This window comes from Anabas testudineus, chromosome 7 (assembly GCF_900324465.2).
Source record: "Anabas testudineus chromosome 7, fAnaTes1.2, whole genome shotgun sequence".
NCBI lineage: Eukaryota > Metazoa > Chordata > Actinopteri > Anabantiformes > Anabantidae > Anabas > Anabas testudineus.
The window spans coordinates 17,046,236-17,067,358 of NC_046616.1; the positions used below are offsets into that span (position 1 = coordinate 17,046,236).

At 42.6% G+C, this 21,123-nt stretch overlaps 1 protein-coding gene across 4 annotated transcripts in view; it reads right to left on the reverse strand.

Annotated features, from left to right (window-relative positions):
• Window positions 1-21,123, reverse strand: part of LOC113167853 (serine/threonine-protein kinase WNK2-like) — a 35,885-nt gene that overhangs the window by 3,055 nt on the left and 11,707 nt on the right. The window contains exons 2-25 of one of the 4 annotated variants that reach the window (XM_026368750.1): window positions 20,336-20,508; window positions 19,994-20,214; window positions 19,739-19,896; window positions 18,248-18,336; window positions 17,584-17,803; window positions 16,182-16,461; window positions 15,981-16,093; window positions 14,868-15,785; window positions 13,090-14,280; window positions 12,484-12,588; window positions 10,808-11,116; window positions 10,598-10,641; window positions 9,645-9,804; window positions 9,430-9,546; window positions 9,169-9,336; window positions 8,858-8,909; window positions 8,496-8,588; window positions 7,317-8,107; window positions 6,871-6,928; window positions 6,713-6,771; window positions 5,851-6,515; window positions 5,261-5,487; window positions 4,830-5,054; window positions 422-723 (exon numbers count right to left, since the gene is read on the reverse strand). In XM_026368750.1, the coding sequence (XP_026224535.1) occupies window positions 422-723; window positions 4,830-5,054; window positions 5,261-5,487; window positions 5,851-6,515; window positions 6,713-6,771; window positions 6,871-6,928; window positions 7,317-8,107; window positions 8,496-8,588; window positions 8,858-8,909; window positions 9,169-9,336; window positions 9,430-9,546; window positions 9,645-9,804; window positions 10,598-10,641; window positions 10,808-11,116; window positions 12,484-12,588; window positions 13,090-14,280; window positions 14,868-15,785; window positions 15,981-16,093; window positions 16,182-16,461; window positions 17,584-17,803; window positions 18,248-18,336; window positions 19,739-19,896; window positions 19,994-20,214; window positions 20,336-20,508 (6,738 nt within the window). Of the gene's footprint in view, window positions 1-421; window positions 724-2,833; window positions 3,852-4,829; window positions 5,055-5,260; window positions 5,488-5,850; window positions 6,516-6,712; window positions 6,772-6,870; window positions 6,929-7,316; window positions 8,108-8,495; window positions 8,589-8,857; window positions 8,910-9,168; window positions 9,337-9,429; window positions 9,547-9,644; window positions 9,805-10,597; window positions 10,642-10,807; window positions 11,117-12,483; window positions 12,589-13,089; window positions 14,281-14,867; window positions 15,786-15,980; window positions 16,097-16,181; window positions 16,462-17,583; window positions 17,804-18,247; window positions 18,337-19,738; window positions 19,897-19,993; window positions 20,215-20,335; window positions 20,509-21,123 lie in introns of those variants that run through there. The other 3 variants (XM_026368749.1, XM_026368751.1, XM_026368752.1) reach the window with 3 other exon arrangements.

The following is a 21,123-nucleotide window of genomic DNA, read 5'->3' on the forward strand; positions in this document are numbered from 1 at the left end:
AAATACAACAGCCAATACCAGTTTTAAATAGCTGATATGTGTGTTTGCAGATCACTTTTTTTTTTCCTTTTTCAAAAATAGTTGCTGGGATAAAAAAGTGGTTTATTTAGTAATCAGAAACATTTCATTCATCTCCTGACAGACAAAACAGTGGAGTAAGGTGGCTGGCTGAATGGAGACATGTTTACATGGACCAATGCCTCCTTCTAATCCAAGCTAGTCTGCCTAAAGTTTGACTAAAAACCAAACACAATCTAAAACACAGATAACAAAAATCTGATTATTCATCAGATGCATATACTAATTATGTAATATAATTATTATATAATAATTATGAATATTGAGAATTTTTTTGGTCATATCACCCACACCCTAGATCAACGTAGTGTGCTCCTAAATAATCTCTTACTGAGTGTAATACCTCATGTGATGTTGCTCCCATGGGTGGTGCTTTGGATTTCAGGTCCCACTGCTGTCTCTGCTGTTTGATCTGGTTCAGAGAGGGTCGTGGTTGATTGGCTGCTGCAACGGTCTCCTTCGTCCAGTCATCCAACAGTTTGTGAAGATCATCAGTGAATGTGCCTCTCTTGTTGTTGCTGTTGTTGGTCTGAACTTGAGCAAGTCGCATGATTGGCTGAGGAGATGGTGAGGGTGTTGTTGTGGTGAGTGACGACTGTGGCTGACTGGAGGGTGGCTGAGCGGTGGCGGTGCTGAGAGAAGACCCTGAAAAGACAAAGGTTTTAATCATCTGCACAGTCAAAAATAAATAAATAAATAAATAAAAAGGGAGAGTCAATCAATTGGCTGCTGTATTGCATAAATTAAGGCACTTTTCATATAATGAACCTGCTGTATAATGTCAGTTGCGTGTTATTATGGTTTAGCTGAATAAATGTGTATACAGCTCCAATTGTGAAACATATGTTGCCAACAAAGCAGCCAAAGGATTACAACATAAAGGACCTTCATAGTGATTACAGACAAATTATGTTTCATCTGCAGGCAATGACAAAATTCAGCAACCAAGACACGTAGGCACACTACCATGCAAAATGACAACAAATGTAAATTAATGCAACAATCCGCAGAGTACCAACATTTACATTTTTTAAATAAAGAGAAAATAAAGTGCACATACAAACTTAAGGACAAAAATGGTGAGAACAGAGTAAGAAAGTAAATGAGATAGTTACTACTACTGCGCTCTTTGCCTAGACATAGTCGTTTCAGTGTGGACCCTATAAAGAGGTAAAACAGCACAAGACAGAAACAGTTAGGCCAGGACACACTGCACACCACAAGTAAGTGGACAAGCTGCTTTAAAAGCACATTCAGCTATCAAAAGAATTGGGGAAAGAGAAAGAGGAGAGGAGGACGGGTTTTCAAATCAGTGGAGGACAAGAAGAAGTCTGGGAGTTTATAATCATTTGAAAAGCTGCCTATTAGAAAGTAGACCTGACAAACTAAACAAAGAGAGAGAGAGAGAGAGAGCACACCTAGCCCTGCTTTATGGTGTTATGGTGCAACATATTAATGATTTCCTGCACTGCAATGGAGACCATCTGATGTTATGCTGCCTTCTGCATTAACTTGGAAAAATTCAGTCACTATCATCCTCTTTACATTTATGAAGGGGGAGGAATTCTTTTTACTTACTACATTAAAATAAATGGGAAATGAGAGAAAAGTTGCAATTCTAGTAAAACACTGGGAGATCCTTTGTAAATTGCAACAGAAAACAACTTATGCCTATGCATGAAGTTTACCCATGCACAAAAAACACCAAATTGGTTACTAATAACTAATAATGATATATTTTGGAGTTTCTACTCTAGCAGCAAGAAATCCACACTTATTCCACTTATAAAAAAATATAAATTACAAATGCCTGGAGCACCTATTTAAACCCTTGCTTTTGACTTATGTATTTAGATTTACCAGCAGCTATAACCTATAACAAAAAAACATCCACATGTTAAATGTTGAATGATCAAATGGGGAAAAATGACAATGTATGACAGTACAAGATCCACTTGTCTTATTGTTATTAGGTATTAAAATAATATGATATATGGAAATTAATAGGTGGAAAACCTTGGTCCTCAGTCATATGATTAGTATACCTTCTCTTATTATTCATGTGTCTTTGCTTGCTTGGAAAGAGTTATATTTAAACAAGATTTAACTCCATCATCTGTAAATCCTACTTCCTCCACTTATAAAAAATATAAATTATAAAAGAAAAGAAAGGAAGACTGGAGCCTGGATTAAACAAGAAATCCTGTTATTGATGTGAGAATGCCTGCAAAACAAAATGTGAAATCAAAATAAAAATCTTCAAACTGAAAGAACGTGTAGATACTAGCTTAAGCTCATCAGGGTCAGCACTTGTCAGAAACATGCAGGTAACTCAGAAAAGGTGAAAAGAGGAAAACAAAAGTAGTAGTATTGATGATACAGCCCTTCAAATGGCGGAGCAAGTCTCCATCAGTGCCCTGCCTGGCTCCTGCACCATGCACGTCTTCTCCGTCCAAACATGAGGGACAGAGAGAGCTCTCCTCTACCACAGCAAAGAGCCTGCCTATCAGGGAATGGCTGGGAGGGTTTCTCTGTGTTAGTATACACAGGTTTGCTGACTTGGGCAAAGTGGCTTGACTTGGGATATGCTACACAGTCAAACATAACAGTGGATGGAAACACACAATAAATAGGGTATAAAGACTGTGCCCCCCCCCCCCCCCCCCCTCACACACACACACACACACACACACACACACACACACACACACACACACACACACACACACACACACACACACACACACACACACAGTCTTGTTTTAGATTTTAGATCTAACCTCTGCCCCATGTTTGGAGAGGACTAGCCATTAACAAGCCCCAGTGTACTTTGGGGTCTGTTTCTTAAAGCCAGAAGCGCTGCACAAAGCATTTGTATGATGGGGAGAGGGCATTATAACTCTAGATTCATGGTTATTAGTGTAACAGTGGTTCTGTGAATTGTGGATGATTGCCAGAGGAACGTCTGTGTACAGATAAGTACGTACACTTCTTACTTTACACTTAATTGTTTATGAGTATCTGAGATTATGCACACAGATGTATAAAAGCATGTATGCCATGGAAATGTTTCCTTTTCAATCGTCTTCAAATATGCTAAATGATGTCCAGACTCTTTTCTGCTTATAGACATAGTTACTTCTGTTCTGTCAGAATCTTAATTCCTACACAAATGTTTACCAAAGGCAAACCCCAGATTAATCAATGATAAACCTGCACACTTAAAATGTCTTAAAAGAAGATGAGGGTACTCCTAGCAAAGTGAAACACAAGACAAGCTACCAAGAAACCTGCATCATTCATCACTTAAAGGAAAGGAAACACTTCCTGGCTCTAATTCTGGTAGCATGTGGCTTCATTAGCCAAATTAGATTGACTTTGTAGGTATGAGTTTAACATACTAACACTGTGTGTGCATGTGATGGTTATCCTCTGGCCGTCAGAAGAAAAAAAAATTAATAAGGTGAGACAGGGTGAGTGGTTGCAGTGGAGAAAAAAAAAATAAAACTGTTGAGCTATGACATATGAGGACGCCTGTGAGGATAGTGAGATAGAATATCCACTATATTACACAGTTTACTGTAAATTAAACTTGGCTTACAGAAGAGAGAGGTAGGTTAAATAAAGAGAAGATGGAAATGAGTGAGGGGAAGTAGAAAAGAACAAATACAAACAGATGGACAGAGACACAGGTCCACTGAGGAATCTAGTGCGTGGTTTGCTACTAGATTTATAGGTGACTCTCTCTGACGTTTGGTGGTAAACCGTCCAGCCTGTAAAAATGAATATAAGAGGGAAGAAGAAAAGAAACAAGAGAGACACTTTGTAAAAGTGCACAGTGACTGGGATGAGAACCCCCACCATCAAAAGCACCAGAAAAGGATACTAAGAGGTGCACAATATGCAGGATGGCAGTATATTATCTGGTGATCAATGGGAAACTTTACTGTCATCAGTTTGATGATGGAATTTCAGCCAATAATTACAACTGATAATAGAGAGATTTATTAGTGGCTCTATTGAGCAGCAGACAGCGGGTAAGGCTTCTGTGGCTGTGTGCTTGGTTTTGCCCCTAATAATATCCATTTGTTTATTGTCCTATACTTTGGGATCCTTCCTTTACCATGTTGTTGTTGTTTTAACTTTAGTTCCCCCATAGTGTACATGTATTCTTTACATCAGTTCTGGGAATGAGCTGAATTATTGTTTTCAGCTCATACGTCTCGTAGATGAACAAGGTATATCTTTAATTCACTTACGAGAATTTACAACGTGAACTTGTTGAATCAGTTTAAGTATTTGACGTAGTGCCAACCTATGCTTTCAGTCATTTATCAGTTATTGTTACCGGCTCAGAAATTCCATATCGCTGTATTCATATGACGACACAATGCAAACATTTATGTACAGCTAAAGTGCCACTGCTTCTTTGCACAATCCAACGGATGCTAGCCAGCGTAAGTGTGTATGTCTAGCAAGCGGCTTAATTTCAGTGAATATAAGTATTAATGTAGTGGTCCTAGGTAAAACATGGAAACTTACAGTAATAGGTTTACAGTAAATAAAATAAGGCTAACAGGTGGTCCTGTTTGTGTTCGTAATCCTTTAAAGAGAAAATCTACTGATCTTTGAATTCACAAGTCTGTGGACAGTTTGGCCAACACAAATAATTTTAAACTTTTACCTTGGCCCTGTTAGCATGTCCCATCCACACAAACATACCAGAATGCACATGAACCTCTAATGTGTACCTTGGCCAGGGCCTGCTTGGTTGGCCATTCGGTCACCATGTTGCCCAGCATAGATGTTGTCTGAGGAGAAAGAGCTCTTCATGGAACAGGGTTGCTGGGTGTGAACCTGCTCTGGAGCTGCGCTGGACTGATTGCAGGAGCTTGAGCTGGCAGTGGAGTGGGCAGAGCCATCTGAGAGAATTGAACTTTTAGCTGGAGAGCTGGATGAACTGGCACCACTCTCACCTGGATGCAAAAAAAACACAAAACAAAAGTGCATCACTCAGTGAATCACACTGTGAATCACACACTCCCACACTTTTCCCTACCTGGCATCATCCTTGTGTTTTCCACTTAAAAACAACTAAATGTGTGCTTCAGACTCAAGATGCTCTCACAGGCATACACATCATCACATACCACTTGTCCACCCACCAGCCCATCCCACACACCTTTCCTCTCAGCAGTAGTGTTAAGATTGTTTTTAAGCTGCTGCACCATTGGATTGAGCAGTTTTCCAGCCTTCAGCTTGTGTTTGCTGGCTCGGCGCCTGCGGCCATTTGGGGGTGCCGCATGTAGTAGGCCAACATTGGGTGGCAGAGTTTTTCCAAGCTCCTTGTACAGATGCTCAATTTCACTCCTCTGGAATGCCTGCAGTTCAGAGATCTCCTTCATGTGTCTGATGAGAGAAATTATAGATTTCTGAAAGGGCACTGACGGATACAGATTTTATGAGTAGAATATAAACTGTTAAAACCATCATTTTTAAATTTATGGTACCAAACTAAATGCTGGCTTGCCCATACCATTCTAGCTAATTCACATTTGAAAACTGGATTTTCTGGCGACACATTCATGTAACTTTTTTGTACTAGTCAGACCATGAGAAGTAAATACATGTCTCTTGTATTGCAGTGAAAAGAAAATTACATCTAAACTGTTCAGACGAGTTCTCTACTAACCTTTAGGATTCAACGTTTCATGAAAACACTGCTAACAAACTATTTGCACAGCTGTGAGTGAGTGCATGTGTGTACTTTACTTTTCTCTCAGCTTTTGAAGTTCTTTCTTCATATCTGCATCCTCAAACTCAGAGTCATTGTCGCTGCTGATGTAAGACGAGTGGGCATGCCCAGCTGAAGGCGAGGGAGCGTGACCATTCATTGCCACAGGCAGTCGGCTCGGTGAATCAGAGCCCTGCTCGCTTTTGCTGCGACCAGAACGTCGCAGAAAGGCCACTGCCCTCTTCATGAGGTCGCTTCCACTGTGCTCAGACAAGGCATGAGCTGGGGGTGCTGGGTGGGTCGGGGGGAGGGCTATGCTGCTGCTGTCCTCATCTGCTGAGTCAGAGTAGAGGTGAGAGGAGTATTGATGGAAGTGATGAGTTGGGGTATCAATAGTCTGCGCACGTGGTATATGGCGTGGAGTGACATCAGGACTGGTAGTGGGTGTGGCCTGGTAGAAGTTTGGTGGCGCTGAGTAGCGGTTACAACTGTGGGTGTTGGATGTTCCTGCATTCTCATCATCCACTGCACCTGTCACAGAGAACCTGCCCACAGCCACGCAACCTTTCCCCTTTCTGGAAATGACCTGTGTCTGCTTGTGAGACCCTCCAGAACCACTAGAGGGTGCTGGGGAACTGCAGGTGCTGCAGCTCGTCTTGCTTTTCTCTGAACAACAGATGACATCAAGTGGAGTGGCAATGATCTGGAGGTTGGAGAAGCCATGTTTATAACAAAATTATGTTCCATGCATTATTTATCCATACGATAAATAATGCAATGTTTGAGCAACAAGTATGGAAAAAACAAATGGCATAGGTCAGAACCTCTAATGTCATTTAGTTTGTTCAGGTTACATTTTTTCTCACATCTCTCATTAGGAGCTTGAAAGTGGATTCTTACTTGAAAACGGCTTTTGGAGCTGGCAGGTACATCTGTTCCTTTCAAAACCCGGTTAGAGTCTAAAGAACCAGAATGGAGAAGGTTTTGCAAAACAAACCATTTTTTAACTATCATGCATAATGATGTGATATGGACATTACATAAATAATGTTACCTACCTGCCACTGCAGAATCACTTAGAGCACCCACACTATCTGTGCACTCAGGAATCTGAGGCTAACAGAGAAAGAGAAAAAGGTGTGTGGGGGAGGTTGCAATCACTTCTATAGTGCCAAGTGCTAAATCACTGGATCAGTATGCTAAGGCTAACCATTATCTTCTAAGTGACTCAGACTCGATTTGTTTTTGGTTGCATGTGTACACACACACGCACACAGACACACAAACACACAGACATACAAAAAACAAAAAACACACAGACACACAACATGAACCTCCCAAGTGAGGGATCATAATGAATTATTGTGCTGACAGCAGTAATTTGGTTACCCTCCCCTCTTTCTACACACAGTATTTGTATTCCTTTTGTTCAGCCAATAGTCAGATCAATCACAGGGATATGATTTAATAATGCTACCATTTCCACAAACACAGTGTATTTTACCAGTGGCTCTGACTTCTTCTTTGCAAGTGCTCCTTCAGTGCTCTGGGTGTCTGAGACTGGAGGGGAGCTCACTCCCTCTGTGCTAGAGGCCTGGGGGTCAGATGCAGTGCTGGACGGCTGGGACGGAGCATGTTCCTGGTACAAAAGGTTTCTCAGCTTCTCATCCAAAGTCTTGATGGTGCGATCAACAAATTCCACCCTGCGTGGACCCTCACTGTCTGACTCTCCTGGCCCCCCACTTACTGGCTGCTGGTGGCTGGAAGACTGAGAGTTCTGGTGTGCTGGACTCTGGGGCTGTGAGGTCATTGTCGCAGGCTGCATGGGCATGGCGTAAGGTTGCTGCAAGACCACAGACTGATGGGAGGTCAACTGAGGAGGCACTTCTCTGGTAGGACTAGTCTTCTGATTGGGAAGATTAGTTTGAGAGGAAGCCAAACCACCAGCTGATCTTTTATCAATAGCATTCACATCTAGAGAGACAGGTGGCACAATGGAGCAGCATGGCATGTCCGTCACCATGGAGACAGCAGAGATGCAAGGTTCTTCTGCAGCGAGGGAGTTGTGATGGCTGACACCAGTAGCAGTAAGGGCATGTTTAGTTACACAGGGTTGAGGTTGCTGGACCCGGGGTTTGCCAGTGTACTGGTCTGGAGGTTGTACTGAGGTCTGAGCTGCAGGAGGCAGAGAGGAAGAGGAGGACGGACTTTGGGAAGATAAAGATGCAGCTGGTGTAGTGACTGCAGTTGCGTTGCTGTTAGGTCTCACTGGCAACGAGGATGACTTTTCAGATTCTGGAGAAATAAGAAGATCAGAGTTCATTAGGAGCCCAACAGATTGCAAGTTAAACAACAAAGGCCATCAAGAAGCGGGGCTGGGTCCATGGATGCCAGAGTGTTACATCACTGCTTGTCTTCCCCCATCAGGCTCTGTCAGCTGAAGTATAAATCCTGCCCTTCATTTCTGCCTAGAACCACTGCAGAAGCACTCTTATATAACTGACCGCAACGGATGAACCACAGAGACACACTAACGCATGTGCATCTTCAGTATCAATAGCATCAAATAATACACAATGGATGAAGTTTATTTGATGGGAAACACACTGATGTCAGAGAAGCCAAATCCCATAACATAGTTTAGTAAACACTAAGCAGTTAGTGGCAGCAGTGAGTAGTATACCCTGGGTTGTGTGAGATGTCGTCTCCTTTTTGTCTAGTATGGGCGTCTCAGCCACAGGGCAGATGATAAACCAGCGTTTGCCAGTGTGCAGAACTGTCAAGGACAGAGAGACAGAAAACCTCAGCAACTCACTCATCAACTCCAAACATTCACAGTGTAAAGTATTAAAGGCAACAAATGATCATTTTCAAAGCAAAACAACAACCAAAAATTTTCTATGCAATTCATGAAATAAATCTCTTTCCAATATCACACCATAAACAGGCATATTAAGAATGGCAATGTACAGGGAAGCACCTCAGTTCAAGTGAGAGTGGATTGTTTGAGTGGCTATTTCAGCTTCAGGCAGTCAAAAGACTTACCATTTTGTTGGTACACCATCTGTGGTGAGCTCAGTGCTAACGCCTTCAATCCCTAAAGAAAAGGCAAGATTAGTTTAGAGTTTATGGACCTGTTTAGACATATTTATTTAGGTTTCTCCAGCCACCTAAAAGCAGAACCATGTAATAAACTGTGATAAATCAAAATATCATAAGCAAGAACTGCATTTCGGTATCTTGTTGGCAATGCTGCACAAAAAGTCATGTTGAGAGTGCTGTCAGGAAAATGTATCAGATGGCTGAGGATAGACATTACAGCTATTAACTATCAACAACAATAGTTCCTTTCTCACCTCAGTTCCTGGTGTGCCAGCACCTTCACTGTGTTTGGGACTTCCCTGGTCAGAGTTCCTCTCACCTTCTGTGTCCTCACTCAGCATGTCCTCAGCCTTGTCTACAATGTCCTTCAGCTGTTCAATAAAAACCTCTTTTTCCAGAGGCAGAATGAAATCATTCTCCACCTGAAGGGAGGGATGAAGCAAAAAACATCAGAACAATAAAGGCATCTTAAAGCTTCACTTAAGCCACACTGCACCTCACAACAGCATACATACCATGTACGTTGCAATCTCTTCTGGTGCATCTCCATCCAGGTCAAACTTGAAAGTGACCATTTTGTGGTTATGAGTTTCCAACTGACACTCTACCATCTTATCACCAGTGTTGCAAACCTGCAAAAGTAAACAAAACAAATACATACTATTACAATACTGTTGGAGATGGGGTACAATACATGTGCTCCTCACTAGAATACATTTTGGGTACCTACATTGAGCATACTGAGCTTTGGTCTGCTAATCTTTTCCTGACGAGAACGAGTTCGTGTGGACCTGCGGTGGTGTTTGCGGACCTTCCCTTCACATTTACTTCCATGTATCCCTTCATAACCATCACTCCACTCCTTTCCTGACGTGGCATCAGAGTTGACACTGTTTTTGAGAAGAAAAGGCAAGTTTATCATTGTAAATGATCATTTTTCAAAATGAATACAAAACACGCAACAAGTAGGTTGGTTTTCATAGGTATTCCCTTGATGTCTAGTATTATTTTTCTGGGTACAATAGACAGCAATCTTACAATAAAATTGTTAAAAGGCCAGTAGTCTTCATCTCCTCTCAACATAGAGCTAAATGGGCAGTTTTGTAAGATTTGACAAAAAGTATATATGGCTGATATGTCAGGCATGGATGAAAATAAACCTAATTTTTAAAAAGATATGGATTTTGTTGGGAGTGAACTATTTGCTGTCATTATGAAGGTATAGCCTTCAGAAATAGTCTCTCTTTTTACTTTAATAGGAACAGCTAAGTAGTCATGCGCTGTTCTGTCATTTCTGATGTTAGGTGGAACACCCTTTCTAAAGGTAAACACTGCCTCTGCCTCAGGATGTTGCCTCAGCAAAACAACAGCAGCAATGTAATCAATCAGTGCAAGCTTCTGATAGGCATCTTTTGTACTTCCACAGTACAAAAGCAAACAACATTGTGTTCATTATGTCAACATACATGTCCCTGCTTATCAGACAGTATGTATGTAGTTTTAGGAATAAAGGTGTGTCACACCTGAGACTACTCTCATACAATACATATTTCTCAGATTTACAGTACATTTACATTTAGTCATTTAGCAGATGCTTTTATCCAAAGGGACTTTACAGAGAGGTACAAGGCAAAGGCAGGGTAAGCATAGTGAAATGATGGCTGAGAGGGAATAAGCTAGTACCTGTCATAGCTCTGCCCGCCAGTGTGTTTCTCTGTGGCTTGATCCTGTAGACAAAAACATTTAATTTTAGATTATGTTACCAAGAAAAGTGAGTGTAAGTACAGTGACACTGCATTTGGCGAATACTGTTATCTTTTAAATGTAATGTAGACGGGGAAAGCAATAATTGTGGGGACTATAACTTGCAGAAGTTAAGTCATGTGTCCACACCTCTGTGTTGGCCTCTGTTGGACCATGACCTGGGGCCCCAGTGAGAGTACTGAGTTGTTTCTGCTGAGTCAAACTAGAACTGGCAGACCCAAATGGTGTTTTCTGAGAGTCAGAGGGCTGCAGCACAGGAATTTGGCTCTGACTTTGCACTTGGGCCTGCAGGGGCAGCTGGCATGCATTATTGTTGTCCTGCTGCGCAGCAATAGTGGCTGTGCTTGTGTCAACCCCATTCTGCACAGGTGAGGAGAAGACTGCAGGTTGAGGTGGCTGAGCACAGGGGACAAGCTCTGGATGGCTGAGCTGGGGAACCTATAAAGGGCAATGACACATTATTATCAGGGTTTGTTATTTTCCAGGACATTTTTAGCAACATAAAGGTGATATGTCAGATCACGCCACATTCCTCGATGACTCACACTATGCAAAAGTTTTAGGCATTTTAATGTGATTACAGCAGAACCGTGACACACGCTACCTACCATGAAAATATGTGCCAGTGCTCTAAAGATTGATGCTGTTCTAGAGGCAAATGGTGGTCACACCAATTATTAATTTCCTTTAGTGTTTTGCTTTGATAGATTGATAACTACTACATTCATGACAATTTTATTGAAAACATTCTCACTTTACATCTGCCTAGTGCTGGAAGTGTTAATCAACTGCTGATATATTTACATAATGAAAAAAACAGCTACAACTATAGAAAACAGTACAATCATGATGTTGAAGCTTCTGCTTCAACAGTTGAGCAGAAGGCTAAAGAAGCTTAAATGACAATATGAAATAGCAATAGATTTCTTTGCTGATCCACTTACTGTTATAAACCAGTGTCTATGTCTAATACCTTTTTACACAATTAGGTAGATCAAAAGTCTAGTTATTGATGACTGGGAAAGTAGCTGAGAATTCAAATATGAACTTGTTTAATGTAAAGTTGATTAATATTGCAGGGCCTTTCACACGCACATACACACACAGAGACACACAGACACACGTGATTGACTACAGTAAAAGCACCCTTAAATTACACACACACACACACACACCCCTTAAAGATTTGCACTCCACTGCAACTATTATAGTTACCTGTATTAGAGGCTGAGTGCTGCCATTTGTGGGAGGGTGTGTGTTTTGAGACGGGCCAGTGTGTGTGTCTATAGTGTGGGTGGGTAATGAGGATATAAATGCAGGTTGTGAATGAGAAGCTTCACATTTGAGACTCTGCTGCAGAGCAGCAGTAGACTGGTGCTGTGGGGATGACGGCCCCACTTTAGCCACTGCAGGAGAGGGCGAAGGTATAAGGGACACTGGGATGGGCGAAATTAATGAATTGTCCGTGTGCAGAGGGGAAATGGGGGAAACAGACTGGGCTAAAGGTAGACACTGCCCAGGAGAAAGAAAAATGTGATTAAGACAAGAGGAGGTTGAAGGGTGAGGGGCAGTGCAAGAGTGAGGGTAAGAGGGTTCACAGTCAGTCACAGCTGTCATCACCTGGACTGTGGGACACTGTGAAGGAAACTGAAGGGAAAAGAAAAAAGGAAGAAACAGAAGAAAAATAAAATAATCTGCAGAACAAAGTTCAAACACAGGAGGATGACACATCCGTTTTGTAAATACAGCTGAGTTTGAAAAAAAAAAAAAAATCTTTGTATAGTCACAGCACAAATCCCCAGTACCTGAGATGGATGTGTTGGCGGTAAAGATGTTGCAATCTGTAGAGGCTGAAGTTGGTCCTGTCCATCTTGACTAAGCTGTGAAATGCTCTGACCAGCAGGAATATTCTATGGATGAACAAAAAGAAGATCAGGAAAGAAGGCAGAAGTTCAACTATGGCTGGGATTCCAGTTTCATGTCTCAGTTTGGAAATCTGTATTTCCTGCTATTGACCCAGACCAGAACAGCACACATTTTCCATCCTGCCTCTGAGCACAGAATCAATCAGAATCTGCTGGAGTACCATAAAACAGACACACAAGCCTGGGAGGGCTGGCGGATGCAGTGGTTAAAACCACTGTTATTGTTTTCGTTACTGGTTCTATTATCTCTCTGTTGGCTGTTGTCCGAGGAAGCTACTGTTTATTGGACTGTTCATTCATTCCATTCACCTACTGTTACCCCGCACAGCTGCACCATATCAGAACCAGCCACCATAACGTCATTTGCATAAATATCAATGTTACATTGTTTAAACGCATTACTTTATTTCCCACTGTGATGAAGGAATTCTACTAAAGATAGGGTTGTAAGAAAAATGAAAACAGGGTAGAAAGAGAAAACCTCACCTGCTGGGTGATATATGCAGGCTGGCTATGCTGGACAGAGACTGGAAGGCTCTGAGAAGTCAGTACTTGGTTAGCTTCTCCATAGATCTGTGGAACAGCAGTAGACTGTGCAGGCTGGTACTGGCTCGGAGCTGGAGCAGTTTGTTGCTGCAGTGGATTGAGGGCACATCGTGCATAGGTTTCAGAAGCAGTATCAAGTAGACCTGGAGCAGGGCAACTCTGAAGGTTGGCTGCAATAACTTGGGTTGTGGGATGAGTCCGAGATGCTGGTGACTGAACCTGCAGGGCTCTAGACTGGGATGCATCCTGACTCTGTTTTGGCATCGCTGTTTGTACGGTTTTCTGACTGTGCTGCTTTAGAGCCTGCTGCTGACCAGAGGACTGAAGACTTTGAGACTCACTCATAGCCTGTTGCACCATTTGTTGATGTATAGGATGTACAGTTTCTTGGCTAGGCTGGAGTTGAGGCTGAATATAAGCCTGTCCAGCCTTTTGTGTTTGTTGTGTATTGGATTGTGTATTTTGCAGTAGGGGCTGTTGGTGCTCTAGATGAATGGGCATCTGTTGACTGTAAAGTGCTGGTGTAGAGGAGCTCTGGACAGGCTGCTGACTTGGAAGTTTGACCGTCGCCTGTACCTGCTGCAGTGTACTAGGCGCTTGTGCAGGATGACACTGGGCTGAGGCCCCTATAGCTGAGGCAACAGATGCTAGAGGGTAGCTTTGTGCTGGCTGCTGTGCGGACAGAGTGGTTGCTGCTACTGCAGTCTGTTGCTGAACTGGAATAGGATATCCTGATGCACACGGAGCATGTTGTTCAGTTTGGGCCATAAAGTTCTGAATTTGTTGGACTTGCAAAGGAAAAGCCAAAGAGTCAGCAGCTACTGTCTGCTGCTGTTGGTGGACTGATGCTTGGTAGTTCTGTGCAATATGTTGGGACACAACTGACGCTGCAACACCCGCTGCAGTTTGAGCCTGTACGCTTTGTGGTGTATAGCTAGCAGCACTGGCTGCATGCTGGATGTTGACCGGACACAGACTAGCAGGAGATGGTGTTGCAACGGGCTGACCAACATATGAAGCAGCAGCATAGTTTTGTCCAGGTTGGAGGTACTGCAATGGTGTGTGCACCGCTGTGCTGGAAGAACCCAGGCCCTGGACAGATGGTTGATTCTGGTGACCTGAAGAACTAGTCTAAAACCACACAGAAGAAAAATGTAAGTTAAACCCTGTAATTTTTATTTGTCATGAAAAATAAATCTACATAAATGTACCAGCTACATTTAATCTAGCAGATGTAAAAATGATTAAAAAAAAGTTAAAAGATCTATTTCAACAATGAGCAGGTGGTGACAGGTGCAGGCTAAAATAAAGACACAAAGGAGAAATCAAGAGGTAGGAGATCTGACAGTTGACCCTTCCCCTTGAATCAGAGACCATGTATCCAAGGCCTAGGAGAAAGACACCAATGACCCAGTGAAGCAGAACACAAAAATATTAAAATCTAGGCCAGTTCTAGAAGAGATTGGTTAGGGTTAATCAGCAAGAAAATGTGGTGTGTTAGCAGCTGCACCATTGCACACTGAAATGAGCAAATTTGTGATTTCTAAGGAAATGGTCAGCTCTAGAGGTCTATGGCAGCCAGAGTCAAACAGTAGACAGGAGAACAGACCAGCTACATGCATGATAAGGTTACACCTCCTACTGGCTGGGAGAAATACTTTAAGCAGGTGTTAGCCCCAGATGGGAAGCTTAATCAATTGTCTACTATTGTGACCTACCACTCCCACAGCCCTGGTAACTTCCTGCTCTCCGACACAGAATCTATCCTTGCAGTCATGGAGGGGTTCTTGGTCCCCAACTGAACTGCCACTCAGGAGATGACTCTTGAGGCTGCCATCACCATCACTGCGGGCAAGCCTGTTGGCAGCTGACGGGTGTAGCAGTGAGGACTGAGAGGGTGTGACGTGACAAGGGGCTGCTTTGCGGCTGATTATATTGAATAGGGATTTCTGCAGCAGTGAGAAATCAGAACAATCACTTGAACCTTTAAGCCGTCCATAACCAGGGATTGTTGTTGTTCCACCAGAGGAAGGATGGCGTTTTAAGTCACATGGACAGTTGTGTCCTGGCATCACAACAGAAGGGAGGTCACAGCTCCCTTCTCGTGACCTCAAAAGAAGCAAAGAAAGGCAAACCTGGCACATGTGGGTTTTATGCATTGCAAAATGCTGCCTATAATGAGAGGTTAGACTCAGAAGACTGCTAAGGTCAGAGTGTCTCCGTCCACTTGGCAGAGGCAACGTTATGTTTTCACTGGTGGTCTCTGATAGTGGTCTGATGCTGGTGTCACTTAGCCGGCGATACCCAGAGGGTGCAGAGACAGGGGAGGTCTGCTGCACTGACAGAGCATTCGGGGATAGGAACCCGTCTTCAGCCTCCAAGTGAAGGGCAGGGGGGCTGAGTTCTGACTGGCGCTCTTGTACTATGGGGGTGGGACTGATTGATCTCTGAGACTGAATGAGGGCATGAAGTTGAGCAATGCGGTTTGCTCTGTTAGTGTCAATAACAGGGGCACTTCCTCTCCGGGCTGCAGCTCCCATCCGGGTCCTGAGATCTGGGCTCAAAGATGCCGCCCATGCTTCACCCTTTTCACAGGAGTGAGGTTGATCTCTTAATAAAGGGCTACTGCTCTGGCACTGATTGAAGAGCAACCCAGAAGCAAAACATGTTACTTAAAATGAACACGTCATTAACTAAAATGAAGACAATATTTGCGCACCTCTGTTTAGTACCAATGCCATGTAGGTAATGGCTACTGTCAAAGGTCATTTATATTTTAATAAATCTGAATGTACATAGTCCACCTGGATGTGTATGCTCCTGATACAGACCTGCTGTGTTGCCATAGTAATCGGTTCCAGCAGGGACTGATAGAGGACACTCTGCTGGCTGCTGTGAGAGTCTGAGTAGACAGTGGAGCCCATGCCACTGTCAAGTGTGCTGTCTGCTGCAGAGACACCCAAATCATGTAGTCACAAAAAAGTCGGATTAATCTTGTGTGTTTGTGAGTGAAGGAGAAGAGAATTTCTTACATGTCACTGAGGTGGCACTGGCTGGTAGATTATGCAGCCTGTTGTGCTGGTCGGATTCTGGCTCGTCTGGTTCCACCAAAGGGGGCTGCCCCACATGTGCAGCCCCTGCAGAGATGCCCTGAGACGATGTCACCTGGACCCTGTGTTCTCCTTCAACCTGATCCACTAAAGCTGCAGCAGACACCGTTCTCTCTCTCCTCCATTTGATCAGTGCCACACGGTCCCTGATCGACTTTCCTACAGTCTTAGCATCACTCTCGTGGAAGAAGCCAGACTCCACCTGACAAAGGAGAGGGAAGAGCATGAGTTCCAGGATATTTTTAGCACTGAGCATGTGAGAGATGAGAAGGTGCAATAAAAAGAGGAGTGTGTGAGGTAGAGAGAAAGCAAGAAAAGGAAGGAATGGGAAATCTATTTTAGGAGGATCAAAGCAGTGGGGAACTATTCCCTTTGTCAGCAGCTTTGTTCATTGTTCAGAACAGATCTGTCTGAACCGTTGCATCTGCAAGCAACAAGATGAAGACAGTGCATAAAGCATGTTCTACAGAATACATATGCAGAAAAGTTGGTACCTTTTCTTAAATGCAATAAAAGCTAAAATCTATGATTTGTTCATTCACTTGAACCTTTAATTATCTGTCAAAGGTTGAACAAACAAAGTTATTTTTTCTAAACGTAAGAAATTTTTGTTTGATGCCTGTAACATACTTCAAAAAAGTTGGGACAGAGGCATCTTAACACTGTGTTACGTCACCTTTCCCTTTGATTCTTTTTAAAAACTGGATGAGGATACTTCTTTCTGCAGTTTTTCAAGTGGACTATTTGCTCATCCTTGCTGGATAAAAGACATCAGCTGCTCAACAGTCCAGCATCATCATTGTCTTACTCTCCTCTTCATGATGCATCCATTTTAAATAGGCAACAGATCTGAACTGCAGACAGGCCAGTCACGCAAACAAACTCTGTGTCTATACAGCCATGCTATTGTAGCACATGCAGAATGAGAACGAGAGCTGACATTGTCCTGCTGAAATATCCACTGACTTCCCAGGAAAAGACGTTTCCCTTGACGGCAGCATTTCTCTCTAAAACACTGCTATGTCAATTCTGCCTTCACACATATGCCCACATAGGAGATGTCAGGGACTCATAGAAAGCCACTGTTGGTAATATTATAAGGTGATCTTGAAAAAGTAGTTACTTATGGACATTTTAAAATCAACTTGCAACCAAACATGTGCCATTACCTTTCCTGACAACAGCTGTCATGTAACAGTTGCCAAAAACAAGGTCATTTCTAAATAAACCCAAACTTCAGAACAGTGGAATAAGACAAAATGCTGATTTTTCTACATATACATTATTTTTATGTTATAAAAAAGGCCTTAAATTATTCACTCACCATTTCTTGGGCCACAACCTCTGGGACATCCTTTTCCAAGTCAAACGTGAACTCGATGGCACCACTTTCCTTGTACTTCCCTTTTAACTTCTTGTGGTCCTCCACCCACAGTTTCAGGGCTATTGATGCCTTTTTTCCATCATCCTCCTCAGCTAGCTCCACCCTCACACCTGTGTCCTCAGCAAAGAAAGCATGGTTCAGCAGGTCTTTGATGGTGTACCTGGGAGATGGAACAACGAAGCTCAGACTCAAATGTGGACTTCACAAACTGCTGCCATTTATCTGTAATGTTGTTGTCTTGACATCACTATTTTTAGCTGTGGTAAAAGAATTCTGGTAATCTTGAATGAAAGGGCATTTGGGCCTAATCCAACATAGGACCAGTGCTAATGGGACATAATCACTCACTGAACCCAATCATGCTTCAATACAAAAAGCTACTGAAAGCCAGTTATGGGTTATTTTCCGCTCTGTACAAGTTCATTGTGTAACAGAATTGAAAGACACCCTGCAGATATGGAAGGGGACTGCAGTGCTGCTGAGAACCCAACTGTCAATACCCCAGCAAGGGAGCAAGGGAGGTGAGACGAGGCATGAAAGATGAGAGGGCACCTTGTGGGCATTGTTGGCTGGACACTAGACAATAATGGGGACATTTACTCACCGCTCCTCTTTCTTTTGGCAGATACACTCCCCAATAATCTCCTTGATTTCAGGATCCATGACCTTGTTGTAACTGGCTGGCTTCACTCCCTGAGGAAAATTGAATATAAACAAAACACTGAGGACATCCTAAGGAAGGATGCTGCATTCATGAAATATAATGACGAAGGAAAGAGACAGAGTGTGTGAGTGTGTGGGCATATTTTTGTGATACTCCACCCACAAATCTTATCTGCTAAGTATCGCATGCACACACCCTGTAGGCTTGTTGACCTTGACAGAGCATGGCAGCTGCAGTCAGCTTGAATCCAGGTCATGTGTAACAAAAATAATAAAAATCCATAGAAATTTCTCAAACCACTTCTGCAGCATAGTCTATGTGTCTTTCTGTCCATGTGTTTATCTGAGAGATGAGTACGTCCACCAAATTCTAGCTTAATATACAACCTCCATCTCAATTCTAAGACGCAGCGTTGCTCATTTTGTTCTAAATGTGTATATTGATTCTTGCACACCGGATCATAAATTCTTCACTTGTGTTTGCCAGAAGAGGCAGCTATCTTGAGTCTGTCCTATTTGCTGATTTTGTTTTTAAACTACTGGAACACAACTGGTATAAATACATTTGTTTTACCTGGTGTGAATATCATGAGTAGAGGAGAGGGTTCTTAGAGAATTGACATTTTTACCACTTTTAATCCGTGTGAAAGAGTTACTGATTCTTTTAGTTAGAATATCACTTTTAAAAACGGTGGATTCTTGGGAATACATGTTTTAGCAACAAAGGCATGTGCTGTCTAGTTCCACTGGATTACCACTCCTACCAATTATGGAGCTACATGCTCTATGTGCCCAGGGAATAGTATAAAGCTATCAGATTTCTCTTTGATCAATCTCCTATTAATATCCTGCAGTGGGCCCTGCAGGGCTCTCTGATATGCATACAGTAGCAATGCAGAGAACAGTACCTAGAGACAGCCACACTAATGCTGCCTAACTATTAATATAAGCAAAGAGCCGTTTGCTTCCTTAACAGCAGGTGCAAGAGTCATCTCTCACAGGCTATGAAAGTCCCAGATCAGAAAATCAATACTCCTCCAACTAGGAAGGCTGTCAATCTAAAACAGTTTGCAGTATGCTGGGTTAGCAGACACACTACATATGGCTCATCATTCATCAAAGAAATTCAAGGCTGAAGATCCACGTAGCTGAAAGCAGATCTAATACAATAAAAAGAGAAAACTTCCTGGTATTATTACATGGTGAAGCAGCTAAAAACACACCTGATCTCTATATACCCCATGTGAAAGATTCATAAAGCATGACCCCAAGTTGTTACAAAATGCATGCTACAAGTTGGGTTGTTAAAGAATTTGACACAGACAAGCTTATTTTGCTGATGAATATATATCATTGCATTGAACTCATATTCAGTAAGTCAGATATGTGATGGCTGAACCAAACTCGATAATTGTACCATAACTGGACTCACGCTAGTGACTTTGCGATAAATCTGAGCAGCATTCTGACACTCAGAGTAGGGGTATTCTGAGGTGGCCATCTCAAGCATACACATGCCAAACGCATAGACATCCACAGCTTCATCATAGTGCTCCTCATACATCTCTGGAGCCATGAACTCTGGGGTGCCTGAAAAAAACAAAAGAGTGCCCAAGGCATATGTCAATCATTTGTTTTGTGCAAGAACTATAAATCTGCTTACTGACAACATTTCTAAGTCTCCTACCTATGACGCTCTTAGCAAAGGAAGCTGCCTTGAGTGTCGCTAGTCCTAAATCACCAATCTTGACTGATCCAGTAGGTCCAGTGATAAAGATGTTATCACACTTGAGGTCCCTGTGGATAATGGGAGGGGTCCTGGTGTGGAGAAAATGGAGGCCTTTCAGGATCTGTCTGCACCAGCTCCTGAGTACTTTGGGCTTCATTACCTTGAAGCGTTTTAAATAGCTGTAGTCAGGAAGAAGAAAATATCAGTTATACATGTATCTATGGAGAAATAGTTACTGCAGTATGTGATACTTTCTATCCACGTATTTGTTGCCTGTGCAACCTTTTTGTCACTACTCACGTTTTTAGTGTTCCTGATGTCATGAGCTCCGTCACTAGAACAATGCACTTCTTCCCTTTCATGGGAGACTCCCAGAAATCATAGAAACGGACAATGTTGGGATGTTGGAGGCCCTTCAACATCTCTGCCTCCTCCTTAAAGCGCTGACGTTCCACTTTTGACAGCTTACGATCCTGTGGGAAGACATGTTAAGAATAAACCCAAATGATAAATATTCCATATCAGCATATCAACTACTAACTACCACACATGGGAAAAATCATATATCCAATATTTCATACATACAGCTCTGTGCATGTGTGTGTGTGCATGATGTTTGTATTATTATATAATGCAAGTTTTGTTGTTAGCTCGTCGCTGGTTAGCTTTTATACACAAGCCAGATACACAAAGGCTGTGTAAAGAGAAATTAAAGGGTGACAAACCACAGTAACTGCGGGGGAGAGTAACCCCCCTCATTAAACACTGTCACAAAACACTGCAGCTAAAGGTTAAGTATCATCAATCCATCTTTCTCCATCTCCTACACTTGCGTTCTCATTTCTTCAGCTACTACCCTTTGCTCATTTCCTCCCTCCCCCGCAAACTGTCTCCCTCTCTGCAACCTTAACGCCAGCCACTCCCTTCTCCATGCCCAAACATCCATGCACACACAGTGAAATACAGTACATCTTCACTAAACGCTCCCTTTCAGTCATTTCCCCTCTCCAGTTCTCTGTAAGGCCGACCCCAGTCTAAGATGAGTGAAATCTACCTTGCACTAGAGTGAACGGTTTCTTTACTGCAAT